This window comes from Psammomys obesus, unplaced genomic scaffold, assembly GCF_907164565.1.
Source record: "Psammomys obesus unplaced genomic scaffold, mPsaObe1.curated_primary_1811, whole genome shotgun sequence".
NCBI lineage: Eukaryota > Metazoa > Chordata > Mammalia > Rodentia > Muridae > Psammomys > Psammomys obesus.
The window spans coordinates 3,274,275-3,300,781 of NW_026590767.1; the positions used below are offsets into that span (position 1 = coordinate 3,274,275).

At 47.9% G+C, this 26,507-nt stretch overlaps 1 protein-coding gene across 1 annotated transcript in view; it reads left to right on the forward strand.

Moving 5' to 3' along the window:
• The first annotated feature begins 14,790 nt into the window (after positions 1 to 14,790).
• Gpr26 (G protein-coupled receptor 26) overlaps positions 14,791 to 26,507 on the forward strand; it is a 19,663-nt gene continuing 7,946 nt past the window's right edge. Inside the window, exons 1-2 of the mRNA XM_055608970.1 lie at positions 14,791 to 15,510; positions 24,606 to 24,719. Coding sequence (XP_055464945.1) covers positions 14,843 to 15,510; positions 24,606 to 24,719 — 782 coding nt within the window. The 5' untranslated portion in view covers positions 14,791 to 14,842. The remainder of the gene's footprint in view (positions 15,511 to 24,605; positions 24,720 to 26,507) is intronic.

A 26,507-nucleotide genomic window follows, 5' to 3' on the forward strand; every position in this document is an offset into this window, starting at 1 on the left:
TCTAACTAACAGAAGAGAGTAGGGGTCCCTTGCTAGGAAACCAACAAAATATGAGGTGTCACAGTCTTGGCCACCTTGCTGTCTACCAGACTAATGGAACCAGCAACGAGAGAAAAACAGTAGAAAACTGCAAGACGCTGGGATGGTGGTATAAGGGGAGGTTTTAATTCCAGTCCCACTCCCAGATGTCGGCAGAGCCAGACACTGCTTGTGGGAACAGGTGCTCCCTGTTACAGATGATCAAGGTGTTCATCTGTAATGTCTCCCTTTTCCTTCCAAGTAATCTCCTCTTTCGAATGACCTAGTTAAGAAATTGGGTTATAAACACAAATACTCTTGCTTGTATAACTGGCTCTGTGCCAATGTGGTCCCTGGGTATAGCCTCTGACCTTTTGAAGTAGATCTGAGGGAAGGGAGGAGGGAATTCGACAACCAATTCTAACTGTGGCCAGAGTCAAAGAGAAAGAGAGATAGAAAGAGAAAGCACTGATGTGGTAGCATGTGTTCTGTTTCCTGGAGGGGAGAAAACAAAGGCATGTGTGTATTATTAAACACAGGCAGTGTCCCACACACCCCAGATGAATATTCAGGAATAACCAAACCATTCTCACAGGCAAGGGCGAGGAAGCACAGCAGGCTTGTTTCTCGGGTGTTGGTGAGCGAGCGGCAGGTGTTCTCTGTATCGACAAGGTTTTTCCAAACATATTCCAAAAGGAAGAGGATTAAGCTGGGGAGACATGTGAGAGGTACCTTCAGACTGGATGGAAGAGGAGCTCATGCCTGTGGGCACTGCCACATGATGATGTGTTGCCCACACAGCTGTACACTGACCTGACACATAGTCTCCCATTCCTACAGGGCAGACAGCTTCTGTTGGTGACATTCATTTTCAGACAGAAGCACCTGTCACCTTACTGGGGCCTTTAAAAACCTTTTTACGGCTGTTTCTTGCTCATACCCAAATCTGAAACAAGGCTGGGGACTGGAGAGATGGCTCCTTCTGCGAAGTGCACAAACATAAGGACTTGCGTTTGATTTCCAGAAACCACGTAAAAAGCTGGACACGGTAGTGCATACTGTGGAGGTGAAGACAGGGTGAGACTCGCTGGCCAGAGAGCTTAGTCTGTTCAGCCAGGCCCAGGTCCCCGTGAGAGATCCACTGGAGACCAATGCCCACATTCAGGGTTGGTCTTTCCCCTTTGTCACTGTCCCACATGATAGTCCCCTCTGGAAATCCCCCACAAGACACATACATGGATTTCACCAGTCCTAACATCTCTTAGGCCACTCATGTTGACAACCAGCACCAACTATCACACCAGTGAACCTGGTACTTCCCTGAATCCAGTAGACTGTTCATGGTACCATGGATAAAAGTTTCAGGAGCTGAAGATGGGATGAATAAATGAGAGTTTAAAACCATAAAAAAAAAAAAACAGTGCTTCTACTTATTCCTGAAGCATGTAGCCTCTCTGTCAGTTTTCTTACACAGAACATCACAGTAGTGAGCTGTGTTCTTTTCTTGAACAGCTACGGTGAAAACAATGCTTATTGTGGTCTTGGGAGTATCTTAACATTTCTTAACATGGTTCTTTGTATCCAAGGATTAGTAAAACTTTCTAAATGAGGTACAATAGTCCTTGCCTGTGAGACCCTCATGCAGAAGTAAGCTGTAGTCCTGGGTTATCTCCCTGGAGCCCTAGTGCTGCTCAGCACTGGCCAAGCTACCCCAGCTGGGTTTCAGTGTTTGGAACTAAAATGCTTCGTCTAGGACATCATCATGTTCCTCTCTGGCCAGATTAGCTTCTCAGCCACTGTGTGTGGCTCACTGTGAGCCCAGTAGAGGTGAAAGACTCTTGTTTTCTTTCGTAGACAGCTTAGCCAGCCAAGGCAGATTTTGCACTGTGGTCCCTTTTGCATGCTCTGAGACCCCAACTTTGTTTTTTTTTCTGCTTTCCAATCTTCTTATCATCCAAGCTGCCTGCCTCTCAGCCTCTCTGTGAAAGCTAATTTCAAGTGTAAATTTAGCAGGCTCTGGAATCACCTGGGAAGAGAGTCTCCAGGAGGGACTGTCTAAATCAATGGCCTTTCCTAGTTGATTAAATGGGGTGGGAATATGGTGTGGGCACCCCCTAAATGTGGTCAGCACCATTTCATGGTGTGAGTCCTGAGCTGAACATCAAGGAGAGAGAAGAAGCTGCACACAAACATTTAAAAATTAGGAGATTACTTCCCAACTGCTTTTCCTAGGCTAGCAGACTCCTGTTACAAAAACTAAGCAAATGTATTATAGAAGGACAAATATAAACAGGTATTCTTATGAACACAGGTGCAAAAGTTTGGGATGTCACAGGATCTAACAATACACAAAGGAATATAACAATACAAAAAGGAAGATATATGAAGAGAAGGTGTGATTTCTTTCTAGGAGGGCAAGGCTGGCTCAATTCTCAGAACTTGATGTAATTCACTATATTAGAACTGAAGGAAAACGTCACACGAATGTTTCTATGGACATAGCAATAGGACTTGATGAAATCAACTCCCGTTTGTCAAGCCCTCCCCCCCCCAATAGAAATAAAAAAGAACCTCCTTAGCTTGATGCATGTTGTGACATCTACAAACTACCCTCAGCTAGGCATTGTAGTCAATGCCAAGAGACCCAATGTCTTCACCTATGATTAAAGAACCAAGGCTGCCAGACACCAGCACTCCCACATCAATATAAGTGGTGACATTCTCTCCATCTCTCTCTCTCAATGCAACCCAGGCTGGCCTCAAACTTGCTATATAGTCAACAAAGTCTCTTGATCCTCCAACCTCCACCTCCCAAGTGCTGGGGTCACAAACACACATCACCATGCCTGCAAGTTGCCATAGATATATACAGATATATATAGATATATAGATATATAGATGATATATAGATATATAGGTATATAGATATATAGATATATAAAAGAGGTTTATTAGGTGGATATGGAGAGAGAGAGAAAGGAGAGCATGGAGAGCAGGACATGATGGAGGAAAGAAAGAGAGAGGGGGGAAGAGAGAGAAAGAAAAAGAGAGAGAAGGGGAAAGAGAGAGGGGGCGCCCCGATAGAGAAAGGACCAAGAGAGCAGAAGTTGCCCTTTCTTAGTGTGATTTTTTTTAAAAAGACATCTGCACAAAGCTTACAATGGATATTGTAAACAATAAAGAATGAGATACAACTGTTTCTCTGAAAATGGGAGCAAAATGAAAGTCTTTTCCCTGTCATCTGCTATGCCATAAGAATCCCTGGCCAGTGGAAAAGACAAGGAAAACAAAACTATTGTTTTGGTTTAATTCATAGACAACAGGATTATGCATACACAAAACCCAAGAAATCCATGAAAACATCCTAAACTCATTCACATGCGAATTCAACGAGCCTCCCTCTCCCAACACAAACCAGCTGTATTTGTGTATTCTAGTAATGAACAAATCAAGAACAATTTTACAAGACAATGGCACATTGATAGCATAATATGTGTGGAGACTAAAAAAAGAAACACAAGACAGAAAATGACTGTGTTGCTGAGAAGAACTCGAGGAAAGCAAATGGACAGAATTCTCTGTTATAAGACTGGAGAACTCCATGTCTTTAAAACAATAAGTTTTCTCAAATTAGTCTATGGGTGCAATGTCATTCAGTTAAAATTCCAGCAAGCTGTTTTAAAAAATTATTTTTATTGATTACAGTTTATTCACTTTGTATCCCTTCTGTACCTCCCTTCTTCTTCCCCTCCCAATCCCACCCTCCCTCCCTCTTCCCCACCTGTGCCCCTCCCCCAGTCCACTCATAAGGGTGGTCCTCCTCTCCTTCCTTCTGATCCTAGTCTATCAGGTCTCATCAGGAGTGGCTGCATTATCTTCCTCTGTGGCCTGGTAAGGCTGCTCCCCCCTCAGGGGGAGGTGATCAAAGAGCAGATCAATCAGTTCCTGTCAGAGACAGTCCCTGTCCCCATTATTATGGAACTCACTTGAATCATGAACTGCCATGGTCCAGCAAGCTTTTAAATATACATATATATTCAAGAAATCTGTAAAATTTATAGGAAAAACTGAAAGAATAATAAAAAAAAGAATAAAATGGGAAAATTTGTATGGCATGATTTTGGTATTTGGAAGTCTTAAGAAAGGATATTAAATTGGCTTTTATAACTTACGATGAAGGAAAAACAACCAAGAGACTATAGACTGAGAACTAGTGTCAAGATGCAAGAAGAAACAGGATGTAATAAAGAATATACTAAATGTTAAGTACTTGGTAGTTTTGATAAAAACCCCAAAATAATTTAACGTAGAAACAAATAGTTTCAATCCAAGCTGCTTGTAAACAATATCAAATAAAAAAAAAAAAAAAACTAAACCAACCTCAACCCTACCTCAAATCATGCACAAGGATAATTTGAATGATTCCTTTGCCTAGGTATAATAATTAAAGTCACAAGGGCTCTAAAAGAAAACACATTATTGCCAGCTTGGATTGGTTTGGGAAAATGTTTAAGAGAACCCAGAGAGCAGTAATCATAAAAATATGATCGACTCAACTTCATGAATATTAAGAACTTTGACTTCATGAATATTAAAAGCTTCAATTTATGAATATTAAACAATTCTTCTCTTCAAACCATACCATTATGAAAAGGGACAGAGGGATTAAAGAGATGGCTGAGTGGTTAAGAGCACTGGCTGTTCTTGCAGAAGACCCAGGTTCAGTTCCTAGCCCTCACATGGTGGTTCACAATCATCCATAACTCCAGTTCCAGGGGATCTGAAATCCTCTTCTGAGCTCTGTGAACACCGAGCCTACACATAGATACGCACATACACATACATACTACATACATACAGGCAGGCAGAGCACTCAGACATGAACTAAAACAAATAGGTCTAAAACTTTTTCAAAAGGAATAAAGAGCTGCCAAGATGGCTCAGCAGATGAAGGCACTTGCTACACCCACCCGATAGTCTGAGCTCATCCCCTAGAATCCGTGAAAAGGAAGAGAGAACTGAATCTGAAGAGTTGTCCTCTGCCCTCTCCATGTATGCCTTGACGTGTGCGCCCTCACCAATCATGTGCGTGCACGTGTACACACACATCAATACATGTACACACACATGCACACACACGTTAACAATTGTTTTAAAATAACCTTTAAGAGCCAACAGTCTTTGGGTTAGAAGAGTGTTAAAATTCATATATCTAAGGAATGTTTTGAATGCAACTATATCTTAAAACTCTTATAATCAGTAGGAGAAAACAGCCTGACTTACTGTACATTGCATAGTAAAATTGTATCGATAATTTTAAACTGGTATTTTTCTTATTGAAAATAGATTTTTTTAAATACATTTTATCCTGATTATGGTTTCCCCTTCTCCAGCTCCTCCCAGATTTTTCCACTTCACCACCCACCCAAATTCACACCCTTTCTTTTTCTTGGTATACAAACAGGTAATAATAATAATAATAATATAAAACTAGGTAAAATAAAAACAAACAGAAGAAAAAGAACCCTCTCCCCAAAAGCTCTGGAAACACATACAGACACAAAGACAGGCACATTAATGCATAAAACCAGAACCCACAGTATATAAACAAAGGCTCTATAAAGTATAGGGGGGGAGGGGTGCTGACAATGTATTATGAGACAAAGAACTTCCAAAAAGGTCATTGTATTGGCCATCTGCTGCTGGGCATGCGGGCTGGCCTTGATAGTGGTTTGTGTACCCAGTTAGACTACATTGGAGAAAACTATTTTTTATTTTATTTGTGAGCACTTATCAATTGAAGATAGCTTCTGGGTTAAGGAGGGAGGCTTGTATCCACTTCTTTTTTCAGTGCTGTAGCTCTGCTGCCATGGTCTCTGTTAGCTCATGCGTGCTCTGAAGGCCTCCACCCTGGTTCTCGTATTCTTTCTGCCTCCTCTTCTGCCAGGTTCCTGAACCTTGGGCGTGGGGAGAATTTATGCAGACAGACATCCTGTTTAGGGCTGAGTACCACAGGTCTCTCACTCTGCACACTGTCCAGCTGTGGGTCTCTGTGTTAGTTCCCACCTTATTGCAGAAGGAAAATTCCCCGGTTCTTGGCCACCTGAGCATTGTCATATTCCATTGCATGGAATGGGCCTTAAATTCAGTCATATGTCGATTGGTTGCTCCCAGAAGCTATGTGTCACTATTTCACTAATGCTTCTTTCAGACATGTTAGCATTGCAGATATAAAGCTTTGCAGCTGGGTGGGTGTTTATCTTTCTCCTTTGATAGTATGCAGAGTACCTTTTAGCACCGTGAACATTAGTCAGTAGAAGTGAAGGCTCTAGGTGGGAACCAGCTCAACTGGCTTAAATCTACCACAAGAATGTCCACAGCAGCTTTATTCAGAATACTTACAAATTGGGTCTGTGCTGGCTTTTATGTCAACAAGCTAGAGTTATCTGAGTGGAAGGAACCTCAACTGAGAAAATGCTTCCATGAGATCTGGCTGTATGGCATTTTCTTAATTAGACATTGATGGGGTTGGGCCCTACGCTGGTGGTCCTGGGTTCCATAAGAGAGCAGGTTGAGCAAGCCATGGGTAGCAAGCCAGTAAGTAGCACCTGTCCCCCATGGCCTCCTGCTTCAAAGTCCAGCCCTGTTTGAGTTCCTGTCCTGGCTTTCTTTGGTGGTGAACAGTGTCATGAAAGCATAAATCAAGTAAACCCTTTCTTTCCCAACTTGCTTTTGGTCATGGTGTTTCATCACAGCAATAGTAACCAGAAGACAGGACCTGACACAGATGTATATGAAGGTGATCATGGCTAAAATGCCATATTTTATGTTTATACAATAAGCAACAGAAAGAAAAAGACCTGCAGGGGCCTTTCTGGGGAGAGAGGAACACTGTCTCAGCAAATGCATAGATGGCGTGGAGGCCAAGCTTATCAAACCCATCAGATGCTATACCCAGGACTTCCCATTTCATTATGTAAAATTTAAATTCATTATAATAATCTGCATAAGAGGAAATGCTTCTGTCTAAGAGCTGCAGCACACAGAACAGAGTGACTTAGATGATTTGACGGCTACTGTGCTAACGAGCAAAGGGCAGGGAGGAGGACTAACTGGGTAGAGAAAGGCCTGTGGAAGACGTGAGGCATGGAACCAAATCTTCCATTCCCATCTGTCTAAGCCAGCTCGTGATGACACATTGTGGTGGGACCTCCGAGTACCAAAGCACTCATCTGTCAGAGAGAGTGGTCCACAGATGCTAACAAATGGTGCCTGAGCAGGGTCAGGGGTCAGGAAGGTTTCAATAAGCACAGCATACTGGGCTTGTTTCTGATTTTTTTTGTTTTTCTTTTCTTGCCTTTTTTTTTTTCCAGATAGGGTTTACCAGGTCTCAAACTCACTACCATCCTTCCTCAACTTCTGAAATAGCTGAGACCACAGGCATACACCCCTGCACCAAGCAACACTCAGCATGGGCAAATAATTTGCTTTTCCTTTAACGCTGCTCTTGGTATTCATGCAAATTAAGAACTATTTTTCTTACTTTCTAAATCTTGCTAAGCCTTCCAAAGAGTTGAGTCATTTAGAAAAAGACTCATGTCTGCCTTGGTTTCCCTGATCCCAAACCAGTTCCACAAGAAGCCATGTTATTGGCTGGCTTGACTTCACACACACACACACACCTCCTCAGACACACAAGCACACACATTGGCTCAGCCTCCAGCAGACCTGCTGGCAGGCTGTCCTTGAATGTACATATTGAGCAGGGCCTAAAATGCACAGACCCCTTGTGTATGCTTAGGGCCAAGAGCTGAGCTCAGAGATTGTTCCCACTAGCTCACACTTGCAGAAAAGTGGATTCTCCCCCACACGTCCACCCACACAGCCCTCAAAAGCTAAAGTGGTACATGGGTTTCAGTTGCCACTGCAGCAGAAGGAACTTAATTTCCACCATATGGGAAAAGAAGGCCTTTGGGTGCCTGTTTCTGGCCTTCTTTCCTCCTCTCTTCTTATCCATGTTTCTGGTGTGGCATTTTTAAGCAACCCAAATTCACAGGTGAGATCACCTTATCCACCCACCTCATTTCCAAGATGGTGAGATTGTGAAGAATTGCCCAAAGGCATATGGTCAATTAGGTTCAGAGACGAAACTACAATCCTCACCTTCTCATTTTCGGGAGCAAAGTTTTGCCAGCAACGTGATGCTTCCAGACCAAGTCCTCTCTCTGTTGACAAATACTAGACAGTGACACCCAGGCTAGGGGCTCCTCCAGTGATCTTCTAAGAATGTGATATGACTGCTTCCCTTGACCTGGAGTGGGGACACCTCAAGGAAAATCTTGGAGTTAGCATTAATAGAGAGGAGGAAGGACTTTCCTTCATTTATTCACTGGACACACATTACAAAAAGATACAGGTTCCATAAACAGCCCCAGGAAGTCAGGGGCATCAGTTCAAGTCTGGCACTTGAACTTAGAATATACACATCCTACTGGTAGGGGCCTGCAAGTGTGGGTGATGTGCAGGTAACAGGAGTGGCATGAAGAATGAAAACAGGAAGACGTGGTGTGAAATAGCCCAGCTTTTGAAATGGCAGGGCTGTCCAGCCCAGTGATTAAAGCAAGGGCTCTGGAGTCCAGCAGCCCTAGCTATTGCCCCTCATTGGCTATGCACCCATAAGCCACAGTTCTGAAACATCCCTGAGTGGGCTCAGTACATCGTAACTGAGGTTGGACTGTAGTAAAGACTCAGCTGGAGGACTTAGGCAGGGTAGCATTGCTAGCTCTGCTTCTGCAACTCGTGTTTCTTTCTCTTTTTTCCCCCTAGCATTCTTTTCTTATTATTAATTTTTAATTAATTACAATTTATTCACTTTGCATCCCAGCTCCCTCAACCCCTTCCAACCCCACACTTTCTCCCTCTTCTCCTCCCTTGCCCCTCCCCCAGTCCACTGAAAGGGGTGGGCCTCCTCCCCTTCCATCTGACCCTAGCCTATCAGGTCTCAGGACTGGCTGCTTTGTCTGGTGTTTCTTGAAGCCTACAGAGGCAAGCGCAGGAGGAAGAGCAGGATCCAGGAGCTCTCCACCTCCCTGGTGCTGATCTCCCCGGACAACTCACAGGCTTGCAAACTTTCAGACTGCCTAGCAATGCCCAAGCACTGGTTGTAGCTAACTAGAGACCAGGACAGGGATAAGGACCTGAAGCTCCATTTTTGGAAATATAAGGCAAGCTTCACTGCCCCTCTCCAGTTTAGAAACAAAAATGAACAAACTCAGGCATTTTTAGGAGTTGATGCTAGCTTGGAGAAGACATCATCTGTTTATGGGTTCAGTGCCTCATGACCTAAAACTCAGAAAGACCAATCATACATGCTTTTGCTTTAGGAACCAGGTTGCAAAAAAACAATGTGAGGCTTTCCTGCTACAGGTAAATGAGATGGATAGGATGCAGCATCCTCCCATTGCTGGCTAGCTCTGCATGGAGGTCCATGCAGAGAGAACCAGCCTCTTATCTTGGCCAGACAGACTAGATCAACGGCAATCCCCTCCCTCTCACCATATGTGGGTATAGAAAACAGAGCCCTGGACTGGAAGAGGATACGTGATCTCATTTCTAATCTACCCAAGCTATTTGAGAGTCCTTGGGCAGGCTGCTTCATGGCATGCCTCCCTCCAGCAGCCAGTATATGTTCAGGATGGTAAGCCCTGTTCCACAAGCCATAAGAGGGGAAGCAAAGCAGTGTGATCAGCACAAACCTTCTCTCAGACACCAAATTATCACAGTGCCAAGCTCATATCCAGCCCAGGAACATGGTAGGGAAGAGAGCAGAGTGTAAATGGCTGTTAGTGGGTGTATCTGGGAGAGACTGGGGATAATATATGGCATCATAACACAGCCAGATCCATCACATACTTGGGCCTGGGTCTCCTTCACTTTCTCCACTAGCGCTGGTCTTTGGGCATAGTGCCTAGACTCTCTGAACCTCTATCACCTCATCTGCCTGTAGCAGAAGCATCTCATATATGCTCCAGAGATTAAATGGGATAAGGCAGGTGGAGTGTCTGGATCCTAGCAAGGCTCAGATAAACATTGCCTTGCATTCTGAATTCAGTCAGACACCAAAAACCTTCTTTTGGGAGATCACCCAGACAAGGCTTTTGGACAGTGAGATTTCTCTTCCCCCTTTCTGAGTTTATCACCTTCCACATCTGGTTATTTGTCGTCTGGGGCCACCACAAAGACCCAGGAGTGGTAAAGGTTCAGAGACAGTGAGCCTGCTCTCCCCCTTGATAATGAGCAAGTAAGCCTGGTGTGGTGATGCATGCTTGTGATTCCAACACTGGACAGGTGGAGGCAGGAGGATCACAAGTGCAAGGTCATCCTTAGCTATATAACAAGTTTGAGGACAGCCTGGGCTGATGGAGACTTTTTAAAAACTTTTTAGTTTATTTACTCACTTTACGTTCTGATTATAGCCCCCTCTCCCTTCTCCTCCCAGTCCTAGTCTCCCTCCCCCACCCCCTCTTGTCTCAAAAGCCACCCCCCCCACACACACATGGTCAACTGAGCCAGAGAATTTATGCCTGTTGGAAGAATAGAATGTGCTGTTGGTTTTGCTTACCCAGCATGAGAGCCGAGTGTGCACAAACAGCTTCCTTGGAGAGAGACCACCAGTCTATATTCTAGTCGCAACAGAGTACTAGATAGTGAGCTAGACCTTGGCCAATAGTTGAGGAGCTAGTCTGCCACTCTGAGCCATATGTCCTTCTGCAAAGAATGAGAGCCTTCTCTGGGGACTCAGTGGCCTAATCTGGGTGATAAGACCACCTCTGCTCACCCTCTGTGATCACTTTAAATGTCAGTTAAGTAAGTGTTTGAAAGTGGGAACCGGCTGTTAGGCCCAGGTGGGGAGGCTGGCAGGCTGACTGGACGCTCCAGGCTACGGAAGCCATCATTTCAACAGGCCTTGTATTTTTGCGTCTGCCACTGGCAGACACCTCCACCCGTGTCTTTCACCTTCCCAAAGGTCCACTTTCTGCTGCAGAGGCACAGTTCTGCAGGGTGTCAAGGCTCAGGTCCATAAGCATTTTCACAGATACATCTTCCCCTATGGAATGTTCAGAATCTTGACGCGCTCTCTTTAACTTGTACAAACCCAGAGTCCCGCAGTCCTCACCCAAATGACCACCAAAGTATATGGTCCTTGGATCCATAGCACTTTTATTGAATCTCCCTTGAGACGCTGGTGCCATTCTGGTTCTTGTTCAGTTTATAACATCTCATCACTCTCTGAAGGAAGCTGTGGAAGGGACCATTACTGTCAGCATATCTCTCTTTGTGTGTGTGTGTGTGTGTGTGTGTGTGTGTGTGTGCATGTGTGTTGCATCATGTTTGTGGTACACAGAGGAGAAAAATGTGGGAAAAATGTGGGGACTCATGCCTAGTAGATGTGGATTTCTAACCAATTCAGCTTGATTCTGCCAACTGATGTGACTGAATGTGACCTTGAGCAAACCACTGCCTGTTCTGTAAGTATTCTTTCATGTGTCAGAGTAGACACACTGGAGAGTTCCCACAAGGATTGACAGAGACATGTGCATTCCTCTGCCTCTATGGAGTCCTGTTCCCGAGGCTCCCTAGGGGGCCTTTTTATGACAGCATTTTATGAGTCATGTTAACACTGTCATCAACATTCCATCACTGCTGACTTCCCTCTGGCTTGAAAGAGCATGCTTTGAAGAGCCACAATGTGGTTCCCTGGCAGGCATTCACAGGACCTTGCAGCCCTTGGCTGAGTGGGCTGGAGTCTCAGATTCTCTTCTGGAGGATCAGCAGAGGCTAGGATCAAGTCCCAGACAGAGCTGTGTCCTGTGACTATAACCTCGTTGTCAGTGTGTGAGGCTATGTTAAACCGGAATTCAGTGAAGCCTGACCAGGATAAAGCCAACAAGGCTGGGGACCTGGTCACTATGGAGACCAGCCCTCCAACAATCCCACTGGGAGCAGGAAATTTTGTTTAAATAAGCAGAAGAAAATGAGCTTTGGTTCCTCAGCAAACCGAGTTATAATTTTCTGAATTTCTATTCTGGTGTTTTAACCTTTCAATGTCACCCTTAGGAATTCAGAGAGCAAATGATCTTCAATATGCTGTCTGTGTAAGTGTGTGAAGGGGGTTGGGAGAGAGGGGGAGAATGGAAGAGAGAGAGAATACTGAAATACTGATTACTTACTGTTGGTTCCAGTTATATGGTTACCAACATCGTTTTGATGCTGACAAGTTGAGCTTTTTGTAAGTTATAAACCAAATGCATCTCTTTGAGAAGATGACTGAGGGACTCTGAAGCTCACAGTAAAAACCAGCCTGTGGAGCTGGGTGTGCTGGCTTCATGCCTCTCCAATTCTGTCACTTAACACTTAATGTCTCTGTACTTTGCTGTCCTTGTCTCTGAAATACCAGGCTTAGTTAACTCTTCCTCTTGCCATTCTTGCAAGAATTAAATCAAATGTGATATTTGGACGGGGTTTGGCAACCGGTGTGCAGCCAGCCTGAATTCTGTAGGCTACATGAGGAGACCCAAGGGCTGAGAAGATTGCCACTATTCTGCTTATTCTTTTCTTCCTCAAAAAACAAAGCCACCTCCCCCCCCCACACACACATAGTACCAACACAGCTCTAAAAAAGAAAGGAAGCCCAGACCCAGGGAAGCCGGGAAGCTGGGTGCCTTGCCCAGGGTCTTGTGAAGTCAGTGACTGAGATGCTGGTAAATGCTTAACCACAGGTTCAGATGGGGGTGGGGGTGGGGACTGAGCTGTGGCATTTGCTTGTTTCTATGGTGTAAACGTCCCTAGCATGTCAGGTTTTCAACTCCCAGTATGCTGCCTCTGAAAGGAGGCAGCAGAAGAGCTCCCAGAGGCCCGTGTGAGCTGGTAAAAAGTGACCTCAGAACTCTGTTGTGTCCAGTTGACATTCATTGCAGTGACTGCTAACGAGCATCCATCAAGGTGCAGGGGAGGGAGGACATTATTTTCCCTGCCTTTTCGGTGTGTTATAGGAGCCCCCTCCTTATTTGAAGCTTTGTGAGAGGAGATAATTAGTTGTGATGGGGAGACAAAACAGCTCCCTTAGGGAAACTGTCTCTACTCGGCTTCTTTTAGACTGCAGTCTGGCCACATGCAGTCATCACTGGCCACTCACCAGGCTCTGAGATACAGTGTAGGTGATCAGTAGAGGAGACAGTATCCCATAGAAAAGGAAGAGACTGAGCAAGCTCCGAAAGCTGTCATCTGTCTTGTCCACCAACTACCTTTGAAACTACAGAGTCTGGGCTGGGGACAGAAAAGCCAGTCCCCACATGTCTACCCGAGGGGAGGCTGAGACCCTTGATGTCCCAAGTTTCCATAGTCTGGATCAATTCATGCCACCCACTATCCTCCCATCCTCTGGACAGTTCATCCACATGCCTGATAAGCTTAAACTTGCTGCCTCGCCACGCCCAGCACGGACAGGCAGCAGCTGGCACAGGACACCACTCGTACCCAGTTCCAGACACGCCAGGGATCCTTCTAATGGCTCTGGACAGATCTAGTGCACTCTTGACTGAAGGCATCCTCAAGGGATGTCCCAGTGACCCTCAAGTGTCCTTCCACAGGTCTGAGAATGCAACAGAATGACTACAGAGTGATGAGACCAAGCCCTGGGGGATTCAGTGTCCAGCAGTATAGCAACTGCCTACAGATAGATGGGGGAGATTGCAGAAGATCTCTGGTCCTGATGCAAGATGGAACTGTGAATTCCATCCCAGCTCATCTGAAGCCTACCCCCCCCCCCCCCCCCCCCCCCCCCCCCCGAAACCCCCCCCCCCCCCCCCCCCCCAGTTCATATAAGATAACAGCAGCAACCCCAGATGCTGGGCAGCTATGGGTAGGTAGGCTGGGTCAAGGTCTGGTCAGCTGGGCTGGGACAAACAATACTGAGACACAGGGTGCCAGGCATCGCTCTCTTTCCTTAGATTTTCTTGACTCAGACTGTCTCCAGCTTATATAGGGGAGGATAGGAGGGAAGAGGAGGAGGGGAGTCACGGAGAGCCAGCAAAGGAGTCTGCAGGGCTTCTTCCCTCCAAGTGTGTGTGTGTGTGTGTGTGTGTGTGAGAGAGAGAGAGAGAGAGAGAGAGAGAGAGAGAGAGAATCGGTGGGATTCCGTCTCCAAAGCAGCCAGTTTCCTAAGAGAAAGAGGAAAGAAAGGAGAAAGGGAGGAGAAAATTGGAGGTGGAAGAGGCAGAGGGGGAGGGGGCAGAAAGTGAGAGCACACCGGAGACAGAGCACAGAGGCAGAGAGAGGGAGACAGAGAGAAAGCCACAGAGCAGGAGGGTGTGAGAGCAGAGCCAGAGCTTAGAGGAACCCAGTGAGGGCGGGTGCGGGCAGAGGCAAAGCTGGTGACCACGGGCGCCTGCAAACCCGGATTCCAGGGCACTACAGGAGTTCAGCGGGGCACCCGGCGACGAGCCAAGAGGTGGTGCGGTGCGGGGCTGCGGGTGACCGCTCGCGCAGGTGCTCGCCGCCGCCGGTGAGGTGACCCGGAGTCTGAGTGGTTCCGCGCCCAGGTGCTCGCCTGGGAGGTGGCGCGGGGCTCCAGGTGGCTGTGCGCCTAGGTGCTGGCCCAGAGGGTGGTGCGGGGCTCTGGGTTGCTGGACGCCCTCCGGGTAGCCATGGCGACAGGGGCCAGGGGTCTCTGGGCCGCCGCGCCGCCGAGGGGCTGAGCCGGCGGCGGGCTGCGCCATGGCGGCGCGGGGTTGCGGGCCCTGAGCGCCAGCTGCGGGCGCGCACCATGAACTCGTGGGACGCGGGCCTGGCGGGGCTGCTGGTGGGCACGATCGCCGTGTCGCTGCTGTCCAACGGGCTGGTGCTGCTCTGCCTCCTGCACAGCGCTGACATCCGCCGCCAGGCGCCGGCGCTCTTCACCCTCAACCTCACTTGTGGCAACCTGCTGTGCACCGTGGTCAACATGCCGCTAACCCTGGCCGGCGTCGTGGCACAGAGGCAGCCGGCCGGGGACCGCCTGTGCCGCCTGGCCGCCTTCCTCGACACCTTCCTGGCTGCCAACTCCATGCTCAGCATGGCCGCGCTCAGCATCGACCGCTGGGTGGCCGTGGTCTTCCCGCTGAGCTACCGTGCCAAGATGCGCCTCCGAGATGCCGCGTTCATGGTGGCCTACACGTGGCTGCACGCGCTCACCTTCCCAGCCACCGCGCTCGCCCTGTCCTGGCTCGGCTTCCACCAGCTCTACGCCTCTTGCACCCTGTGCAGCCGGCGGCCGGACGAGCGCCTGCGCTTTGCTGTCTTCACTAGCGCCTTCCATGCGCTCAGCTTCCTCCTCTCCTTCATTGTGCTCTGTTTCACGTACCTCAAGGTGCTCAAGGTGGCCCGCTTCCACTGCAAGCGCATCGACGTGATCACCATGCAGACGCTCGTGCTGTTGGTGGACATCCATCCCAGGTGAGCGGCCTGAGCCAGGGCTCTGGGGACCTGGTAATGTGTTGGGAAGGTCCCAGGATCCAGGGTAGTTAGGGCCTTGAGAGATGCTCTTTCTGGCTCACCCGCATTAAGCAAAGGTAGAATGGCAGGTGTTGAAACAGGTACCTGGAGCTTCACTTTCCGAAACACTGGACCAAAATCCCAACCAGAACTTCCTCCTTATCCTTATACTCATCCTGGGCAGTGGGCTCTGTTCACTGGGCGAAGCTTGAAAATGGTTTGGATCTGAGACGGGGGTTGTCTAGCGGCTTGGAACCCCCCTAAGAACTCATCAAACTGCAGGTATTTATTCCTCTGGGTCCTTGCTATCTTGGGCGTGGCGCCACCTTGAGCTCCTCTCCCTGGAGCCTCAAGGTCCCTTCAAGAATTTGTACTAAGCCTGCCCACCCATCTTCTTGACCTGCTATTTCTCAGAAGAAGGAGGAGGCAAACGAAAGGACCGGCTGAGAACCGCTGTGGTCCTTAATGTCTCTTAGGGAGAGAAGAAGGGAACTGTCAATGAGGCTGTCCTGAGCTCACCTCGTCTTTCCCCTAGAGACTAGGATATCAGAGGGAGGCTGTCTCTGTGGCCTCTGCCAGTTCACAGACATTAAAACCAGGCTCCCTCTCTGCTGCCTGCGACTCTAGGTAAGGGCTTCAGAGTTGACTTGACACAGAAGATACAGCATACAGAGAGCACTGGAGATGGAAGGTTATGGTTCTGTGTGTGAGCAGAGCCCCAGGATTTGGGGAGCCTTGGGGTAGGGAAGAGTGAGGGCCCCAATGTACATTCACCCTCTAGGGCAGAGTGGACAAACAGGAGGTCTGAGCAAATGCCCTCATGAGACTCCTGCCTTGAGCAATGTCATCATGCCAAATGTCACCACACCTGCACATTGGAAGGGCATGGCTGAGTGTGTTTCCTGTCGTCCCCTGAGCAGTCATTCCAGATGACAGGCTGGTCCTGTCTTCCTCGAATAACATCTTCCCCACAGAAACTTAAACTAAATGTGCTTGCATCAGCTCTCTCAGCCTGTGTCTGAAGTTTACAGTCATTTCAGGAAAAGAATCTATAGTCACACTTGCAGAAACATTCCTGTTCATTGCCCTTCACTTTAGGAAGAGCTGTCCCTGGGGCTGGGACTAGGGCATCTGTGAGGATGCGTGGAAATGTTAACTCTTGCAGACTTGAACGAATCCTAGAAAGCCCACTTGCCCGAGCCTCCCAGTGGAGGGAAAGAGAAGTGGATCCAGGAGAGAACAATGCAAAAAGCCCAATCCCTACCTCCAGCCTTCCCCCTCCCCCCTCCCCAGCATAGAGGCTGCTTTGCATTCTATCTAAAGACAGGGGCCTTCCTCTGTTCCTGCCAGGCTCTCTGACTTCAGGCCAGGACTACAATGAGTATCTAGGAGGTTTCATCAGCAGAGACAGACTAGGCAGAAACCCAGGCCTTTGTCAGCTCTGCAGAGAACCTTGACCTGTAAGCATAAGGCTGTTTGGAGGAGCCCCTGCTTCTAGGTCCCCCTCCAGGGAGCTCCATCAGGTCACAGAGCCATGGACTCCCTGGTGGACACAAGCTGTTCTTCCCAGAAGTCTCAAGATGTGTGTGTGTGTGTGTGGGGGGTCCTCCACAGATCAGGACAGCCAGCACACAATGCACTCCCTGACAGCTGGCTGCCACTTTAGTGACTCAGTTGAGAAGCCATGGTCGTAACTCTAAGAGCTGCAATGGGCTCCTGCCCTACCTCAGGTTCTGATAACCTTTGGTGCAAGAACTTATGCTATGCCATCTTGGGGTGTCAGTCCCAGGACAGTCTCTGGACAGCCAGAGCAGCACGTGGAGTCTTAGTTCGCCGGAAGTCATCCCAGCTACTTCCCTCACCCCGGGTCTTAGCCAAAAGGGATGTGCTTTGTGTTGCCTGCAGCCCAGGTACCATGTGGTAAGTGGGGACAGAGGTAGCTGACTTTCCTGCGAGCTGAGTAGCAAGCTTTACACCTTTGCTGCAGTTACCTGCTAAGTAGCGGTACCTAAACCTGAGACCCAGAGTGGCATCTCCCGGCTCTGTTGTTCTGTGGTTTCCCAAGTCACTTCATTTAGGAAGCAGGTTACACATTGCTGTGTCTTGTCCACACCCAGCTCTCCATCCGCCTAGTGTCTGCCATTCAGTTCTCCGAGCCAAAGTTCTGGCCAGGCTCTAGTTCAGCAGTTCTTAGCCTGGGGCTCACAACCCCTTTGAGGCTTGAACAACCTTTTCACAGGGGTTGCTTAAGACCATGGGGGGGGGGCAGATATTTACATTTTGATTCATAACAGTAGCAAAATTACAATTATGATGTGGAGATGAAAATAATTTGTGGTTGGAGGCTACAACAATACGAGGAACTGTATTAAAGGACTGCAGCGTAATGGTGAGAGCTGCTGCTCTAGTTAAACATCTCCTGCTCCTGACAGGTATAGCCGAGCAGATCAGGCCTGATGGTCTAGTGTCCTCTCTTTCCAGACCAGCTCAGGCTGGTCTCAGGTGGATGGCATCCCAGACGGAAGCTGTTGGTGACAGAGTCTCTTCTACAAGCTGAGTGGGGCCTTCCTCCCAGTATTACAGGGGTCTCTCTCCACTCCCTCAACATGCTGTGAACCATGGCCATAGGGGCTGGCTGAGGGATGGTGCTGTGGGACGGCAGAGATTGGCTAAGGAGGCAGAATCTCACTGTGCCCTTGACTTTGCAGAGGCAGAAGTTGGTCCAAAAAGGGTGAAGGGGAAACTGATGAACTCTAAAAAGTTGCTCACACCCAGGTTCACACCCAAGTCTGTCCTTGAAATTTATAGATGGAGCAACCAGGCAGATAGTGGCTCACAAACTGTCTTTATAGATACTTAGAAGTTCTAAATTTATTACATGAAATGTAGTGTTCTAAACCCCCTATCTTGGCAGAGATATACCTCCTAAAAGTGGGGCTCAAATTTAGGATCTACAGGCTCCTGGAGGCTAGCCTTATCTTGGCTAGGCAGCACTAAGTGGTCCACTTACCTTATTTCTCCATCCCTGACTCTGCCCAGCACCTCAGGTGCCTCTCTGGGGCCCTGTGCACACTGCCAGTCACACAGAGAGATGCTCTTCAGGCCTTGAGCTGAGCACAACGGAAGTACAGCCCACTTTTGGGCTCTGCATGTCTTTTGGAAGCAGAATCAAGGCATTCAGACAAGGATTCTGTGCCCTAGAAAATTAGGAGTTTACATATGCGGGCTCCAGCTTTAATGTGAAGGGACCACTTTGGCTAGATGTGAGAGGGGGGCTGCTAGTGCCTGCATCCTAACCACAAACTCAGGGCTCTTTCCCACCACCAGCCATCTTGTCCCATGTCGTAAGAGCCAGAAAACCAATGCTGAACAGCCTATGAGTGCTCCAAGTGTGGGCCCTGGATGGACAATGTTCATCTCAGATCACTGAGGACTCAGAGCCATGTCTGAGGTTTCTGGGGTTACCTGCCTCACTGCCTGCTCAGATACTTCCAGAGTTGCTGTTCCTGGAACCTGCTGAGTGCATCTCTTTGACCTCACGTGTCACAAAGCCAGAGAGCCTGTCTGCTTTGGTCTCAAAAATCTTAATCCTGCACAAATCTTGTGACACCCCCCTAGGACAGAAACATGTTCACACTGTGATCAGAGTGATCTTTGCACCCCTTGTTCTCTGCACCACAGACTATGACTAAGAGTCTAAGGACTCTGGGTGCCACCACCAGGCCAGGGGTGGTGATGGGAGTCTGAGATCAGGAGAGCTGAGACTTGGTACTGTCCCAAACTGCCAGTATATTCTTGGGGATGTCCTACACCCTTTGGGTCCTCAGTGTCTTCATCTAAGAATGAACACAATGGCAGCTCATAGGAATGCAAGCTTTTCGAGAACTCAGCATTACAACGCTATGCTGAAGGAAATGGCAAGTGGTTTTGTGATCACATCATTCTGAGAGCCCAATGAGGGGTCTCATATCTGGCTGAGTGATGGGGTGCTAAGCGGATGGTCAAGAAGCTTCCCTGAGCACAGAGTCACCCGACCTTACTCACCTTCTGCCACCACTGCATTGTTACCCAGAAAACAGCAGAGCCCAGGCAGGAAAAGTAGAGCTGGCTTCATTCGGCCTTTTTCTTCACAAGGGATGGAGTGGCACACCCTAACTGGAAGCAGTAGGCTGGCAGACAGTGCCTGTGTATCTGCAATTCCGCTTGTACCTGACTTTCAAGGCAGGCAGGTCCTTCATTCCTTTAAGCCTCAGTTTCCTCATCTGTAAGCTTGGGTAGGCCTATTGCTGCAGAGCCTACTGTTCTGTCTCAGCAGCAACGGGACCCTGGGGCAGAGTGCCCTCTGCAGTGGAACGCTCTGTGTTCCAATGATCACCACATTAGAATCTAGTATGGGACAAGCAGGACTTTCGCAGAAATAGGAAACCCCGTGGCTCAGAGGTTCAAGGCAGAGCTGGAACACAGTACCCAGTTTTCCCGATGAGTGCATGTGGGGTAGAGAATGGTGTTGGTTAACAGCCGGTAAGTGCTCACAGAGTCAAGCACAGTTCTTAGCACTTTCCGTATTTTATCTCAGCCACTGAAGTGTGACCCTACAAGGCAGGTGCTCTCGCCAGCCTCGTTTTTAGAGATGAGGGAGCTGACGTACAGAGGGGTTGCACCACCTGCTTAAAGCCACACCACGATAAAGTGATGGTACCTGGATTTAAACCTGGAAGTCCAGCTCTGGCTCTTCACACCTGACCACTAGGCTATTAGCCAATAGCAAAGCCCAAAGAAGAGACTCAGCTGCAGAGCATCATCTGCTTAACCTGTCCCTGAGTAGACAAGGAGGCAGATCTCTGAGGCTCTGTGCAGCCTGGGGAGTGACAGTGACAGTCCCAGCCTCTTCCTGCTTCAGTCATTCAAGCATCTGTCTCCCAGAAGACCCCCAAGCCCTTTACAGATATTACGTTCCTCATGGTATGGTGGAGAGAAGGTCTGTTATGGAGAGAGAAGGACCCCAGCCTCTCATCAGAACCCTGACTCCTTAAAGAGCATATAGAAGCTCCCTACCTCCCAATGTCCCACTAACCAGTCACTCACATCTATCCCTATGAGGAACTATAGGTCTACTTAGAGCATTGGTGAAATCCCCCTCTGAGAAGTGGGACTCATGTTCAGAGAGGCTTGGTGGCTTCCTTGAGGCCACAGGGTCAGGAGAGCAGGGCTCTCCTAAGACAGTATACCTAAGCCAGAGGGCTTTCACTCTAAAGCACCTGAGAGCTGACAACATTGTCAGTGTCACACACAGAAGAGGACATGTGCATGGAGCTCTTCTTACCTTGTGGAGTCCTTCGTATGAATTTGGTATGTCTGTTTATTGGATGTTGGAGTGCTCCGATGTTGTCATAGAAGAATGTAGTGTGATGGCTCAGGCACTCAGGCAGCACCCCAAATCTGCACTCCACCACTCATCATCTGGGAATCTGCAGATAGACCTCCAATGTGGGGAGTAACTCCGAGCCTCCTGCTCCTGAGGTCACCGCTGTTCTTCTTTGCTCTAGACTGAGACTCCCAAACTGAGGAACTTCAGGTTTTAAACCAAGGCAGTTGAGATGGTCATGTTCCTGTACCCAGATCTCTAGGCCACACCAACCACAGGCTGCACAAGCCACAGGAGCCAATGAGTCTTAGTGGAAAATGCTACACAAAATCACACATGGTCAGGAAGTCATGGATGTAAGTTGAGCAGGAGCTCAGTGACCTCAGGCCCACCACAGGAAAGGCCAAGGGACTTCACTCTATCATGACACAGATAGCTGGTATATACGAATGCACTTGGTTCCAGACTCTGGTCTGCATTCAGATCCTGTCTTCATCTGACATCCTGGCCTGTTAGGGACAGAGAGGGCTTCTCAGATGTGGGATTCCCCTTGGAACCTAGGCTAGCTCCCTGGTAACTGTTTGGGACGGAAGGCTGTCAATACCAAACAGAGGTAATGTCTGATCAAGTGCTGGCTACCCTATAGTCACCACTCAGAAATGGAGTGAATTTGCTATGTGATCCTGAGCAAAGCCTTCACTCTCTGGAATCCCAGTCTCTTTCAAACGTGGGACCATAAATAATGACACCATCCTTGTCCTCTAGACACACTGTGAGTGTCAACTAAACAAATTCATATGAAACCTCATCACAGCATCTATCATGACACATGATAGAGACCCAGACATTGTTAGTGTTAATCACTAGACTGTAATTAGTAGCATCAGTTGTGACCAACACATTTTCAGACAGCAGGACACAGATTCTAAGCCTAGTTCTGAACTCCATAAATGTAAATAAAAGCAGAAAGAGGATGCAGCAAGAATACCGATCCTTCCATCCAAACTGCCCAGGTGAGAAGACGTCTCAGTGAGGAGAGACCTCACTCAGCACTAAATCTCCTGGAGGCAGTGGGCGGCCCCAGCTTTAATGCTGTACTTGGATCTAGTTCATGGACCTTTTCTGTACTGCTTGTTTTTGTGCAGCACATCAGCTGGTCTTCAGGGACGAGTCACTACAGCCCAAGCCAGATTCTGCCAAATTGGCTTGCTGGGCAACTTGACTGGACTGCCTCCAGTCTCCCTCTCTGCTGAGCTACGTTCACACTCAGCGCTACAAGATAGAGCTTATGGAAGCTGGCGCTGGGCTGTCTTGTTAGGAAGCTGTCTTCCTATGTCCCGTGCCTGTGATAGCATGGCACACACTCAACCATCCGTGCACACTCGAGCTGCAAAGGCAACTGGTTTCTACTGGTGGAGAGAGATCAGTTCCGGAGAGGGCTTAGATTGGAGTGGAGCAGGAACAGGGAGGGCGTGACCAGAGGCATTCGGGGTTCTTGATTCCAACTCCTAAGTGGCATCCTCAATGCCAAGAGGACTTGGCTGTCACTTAACTTCTCCTCGATTGGTCTCTGGAGGAAACAAGTAACTTTCCTTCAGTGGCCCCAGTGAAGATCCAGGCAGAGATGAAGATGGTTTGAGACAAGAGAAGTAGAGCTGCTGGTGAGGAGGAACTCTTATGTTATATTGTGTGGAGAGAGCCCAGGCCACCCCAGTGAAAAAGAGACAGGGTTTCTCTGTGTAGACTTGGCTGTCCTGGAACTCACTTTGCAGACCAGGCTGGCTTTGAACTCACAGAGATCCACCTGCCTCTGCCTCCAGAGTGCTGGGATTAAAAGTGTGCATCACCACCTGGCTGGAAAAAAAGATCTTCAAGTCACATGAACACAATTCAGAGCTGCTGCTACTCATCTGTCCCCCCTCTTCACAGAGCTCCTCTTCATCCGTCTGAAACAGGGCAGATTTCTTGTTGCCGTGGGAAAAATACTCTGATAAAAGCAAATTGAAGGAGAGAGCTTCTTTTTCTCCACAATCCAAGGGACAGTCCATCAAAGCAGGGCAATCAAGGCAGTGAAGCTCGAGGCAGCTGGTCACATCGTATTTGTAACCAGGAAGCAGACAATAATAAATGCCAGCGCTCAGCTCGTTCTTCCCATTTCAAACAGCCCAGGACCCTCGGCCAGGAACCGCACATGCCCACAGCTAAGATGGGTCTCCACATATCAATAAATGTAATCAAGATAATTCCCCATAGCGAAGCAGGGGCACATTCCCAGGTGATCCTAAAGTCTGTCAGGTTGACAGTTAACATAGACTGTTATAGTAGGTGAGCGCCACAGGAAGGGAATAGCCCCTGCAGGACTGAAAACGATAAAAATAAGAAAAGACAACACACAGATTGTACCACCAGGATTGTTCAGGGGAATCAGTGAGTGATATAAGCAGTTATAATAATAAGTTTGTGTTTATTTGTATTTGTTGTACAATACTAATTGTATTGTCTTATGTATAATATACTCTGTAATTATATTATTTATTTTGCATTATTCATGTTATTCTTTTTTATTTTGTTCTATTCATTTGTGCACTGTATACATTTTATAGAAAATGTGTGTGTGTGTGTGTGTGTGATGGTTAGTTTTAAATGTCAATTTGCTACAACCTAGAATTACCTGGGAAGAGCATTTCAGCTGAGAAATTATCTAGATCAGGTAGGCCTGTGTGTAGATGCTAGGTTTTAACCTCTATTCAGGCTGTCTAGGATCTTCAGGTTCTTTGAGAAAAATATCAATCTCAGTCAGTCTTCCAGAAGTCCAGCTAACCAGCAAACCAGCGAACCAGCGGATGAAACAGTAGCCTTCCTCTTTCTCAGAGAAGCGTTCGAAGCGTCCCTTTCTCTCCTTTCTGTGCTCTGGTCTTTATACGCTCTCAGAGTCCTCAGAATTAAACTAACTACAGCTGGCAAAGACCACACCCCTCTCTGATCGACAGAAGGGCAGTAATCAGCTGTGGATAAACTAAAGCAGTCCCATATCCCACACTTGGGATTAAAACAAACCCCTGCTTACATAGCATAACTGAGTGTTTAAAGAAACCAAAACTTCCATTCCACTCGTGGGCCTGTAGCATTGTCTTGGTTATTCATTGACATCAGGATGACATCATTCCCCGCACAGGGGGTTCCAAACTTGGGGCAGGAGAAAGCTAGTGGCATAACTAAGCAGACGACAGCATTATTTTGTTTGCTTTTCTCTTCTCTGGATTGTGGATGTAATGTGACTGGCTACCTGAGTTCCTGCTTTCCACCAAATAATAGGCTGTGTCACGGAAGTGTTAGCCAGATAAGCCCCTTCCCTCTCCTGAACTGCTTTTGCTCAGGATGTTTTATCACAGAAAACAGAAAGGAAACTAGAACACTGTGCGTGGTTGTGCATTTAATTCTTCAGACAATCCCATTTAATATCATGTTGCATCATCTGTAAGAAAGCACACCATCAAAATATGGTGTGTGATATGTTACATTACAGATAATGACCTTGGCAATGTCACACAGCTTGACCAAGGGTGAAAGACTGTCTCTGGCTTCATAGCCGCAGGTGCCTAGAAGCCATTGTTTGAGTTCATGGGTAGCACTTCCCTGTGTCCTGGCCAGGCCACCCCATGCGTTAAGGTCTCCTCTCTTCCCTGTGCAGTGTGAGGGAACGCTGTCTGGAGGAACAGAAGCGGAGGCGACAGCGTGCCACCAAGAAGATCAGCACCTTCATAGGGACCTTTCTCGTGTGCTTTGCGCCCTACGTGATCACCAGGTAAGCTGACCTGTGGATGGGGGCAGGGCTTGGAGGGCCAGAGTGAGGCCCGTCTTGGTCTCATGTCTTTCCTGGGTGAGAGCAAAGGTTGGATGCTTCTCTTCAGCCTCTGACTCTCCCTTATTAATAATTAGAATTCTAAAGATCTGTTCTTTGTGTTTAATTTTGAGTAGGTGATGCTTGAGGGGGTATACACGTAAGTGCAGGTATCTGTAGAGGACAGAAGAGGGTGTTGGATTCCTTGAAGTTGGAATTATAAGCAGTTGCGAGCTGCTGACAAGGATACTGAAAACCGAACTCAGGTCCTCCTCGATAGTAGTCTGAGCTGGTAGCAGCTGAGCTAGCTCTCTAGCCCCTTTATTAGCATTTTGATTGCACATAGCAACCGATACCTTGTGACAATCCAATACAGGTATAAAATGGATGCTAATCAAGTCAGGGAAGTGAACATGCCCATTTCCTGATGAGCACACAACCACTGCACACACCTACGAGGTCCTGTGAGGGATTGCACTATAACCACACGACATGTACTGGTCAAATTGGGCTAATTTATTCCCCGTCTCCTCGCTATTACCCTGAGTGTGGAGTCTTCAAGCTCCTCTCTGTTCGTCATTTGTAATGTCTGTAGCTGGTTGTTGTGAAGTGCAGTCCCCACTGGGGTGTAGAATGTAGGAACACATACCTGTGTCTGTTTTAACGCCTGTTACCCACCCTCCCTCTGTCATCCACTTTGTCCCAGCTGCAGGGGGTCACTACTGCACATTCTGATGGGATTTTTAAGGTGTGTGTTTACGGGAGAGCCGGTGGCAGCCGTCTGAGTTATTTCCTCATGTGCTCTGGTTCCATCCACTTTGTCCGAATAAGATTCTGTGGTGTATCTATTCCACATTTTCTTTATGTGTCTACTGCGGGACCCCAGGTATTTTTCCTCCTTAGCTGCTATGAACAGTGCTGCAGTAAATACAGCCATACAGGTCTATGTGGGAGTCTCCTTTCATTTCTTTCTGTCATATACCCGGAAGTGGGCCAGCTGACCCAAATGGCAGCTCTATTGGGTTTGGGGGAAACCTTCAATTGCACTTCATAATCTGCCTTGGATTCTTGTTTGTTAAACTCAGTACCTTGCAGTGGAAAGGCTCTATACCCAGTCTCCAGATAACCTCATTCTAACTCATCACCACACACCCACACTCCAGTAGACACTGGCAGGAAGAAACAGGGAGAAAAGGTGGAGGGAAGTTCGGCACAACACAGGTGCCACTGCCCACTGTGTGCTGGGTAGCCAGCCCCTGAACCGTCTACTTCAGGATACCCTCCATTTGAACAAAAGCAGACAACTCTCTCTGTGCTCTGCCAGGCAAGCCGCCTGTCCTGTGGCTGTGCTGTTAGGCCAGTAAATTTGAGGTTTTCCTCTTCCCAGAGCACCAATAGCCAGGCAGAGCTGTGGTCCACTGGGACCAGGGAGCATCACTCCTCAGACCATCCTGCTCCATCTGTGACAGTTTCCTGTGCCGGTCTCAGTGAGAGAAGGAAGAGATCAAAGGATTGCCACCCCCCCCCCACACACATCTCTCTCTCCCAAACTGCTTTGTGAACTAGTAGGGGAAAAAGTCCTCCAGCTTTGTATCCTAAGTAGTAGTACTCTGCAAAGTTGGAGATCACAAAGGACAGGGTTTCTATGAAGAGGTGGAGCTGGGAGCTTTGATTGAGTCTGGGAAATGGTTTCCTCTGTGTGCGAGTGTGTGTGTGTGTGTGTGTGTGTGTGTGTGTGTGTGTGTGTGTGTG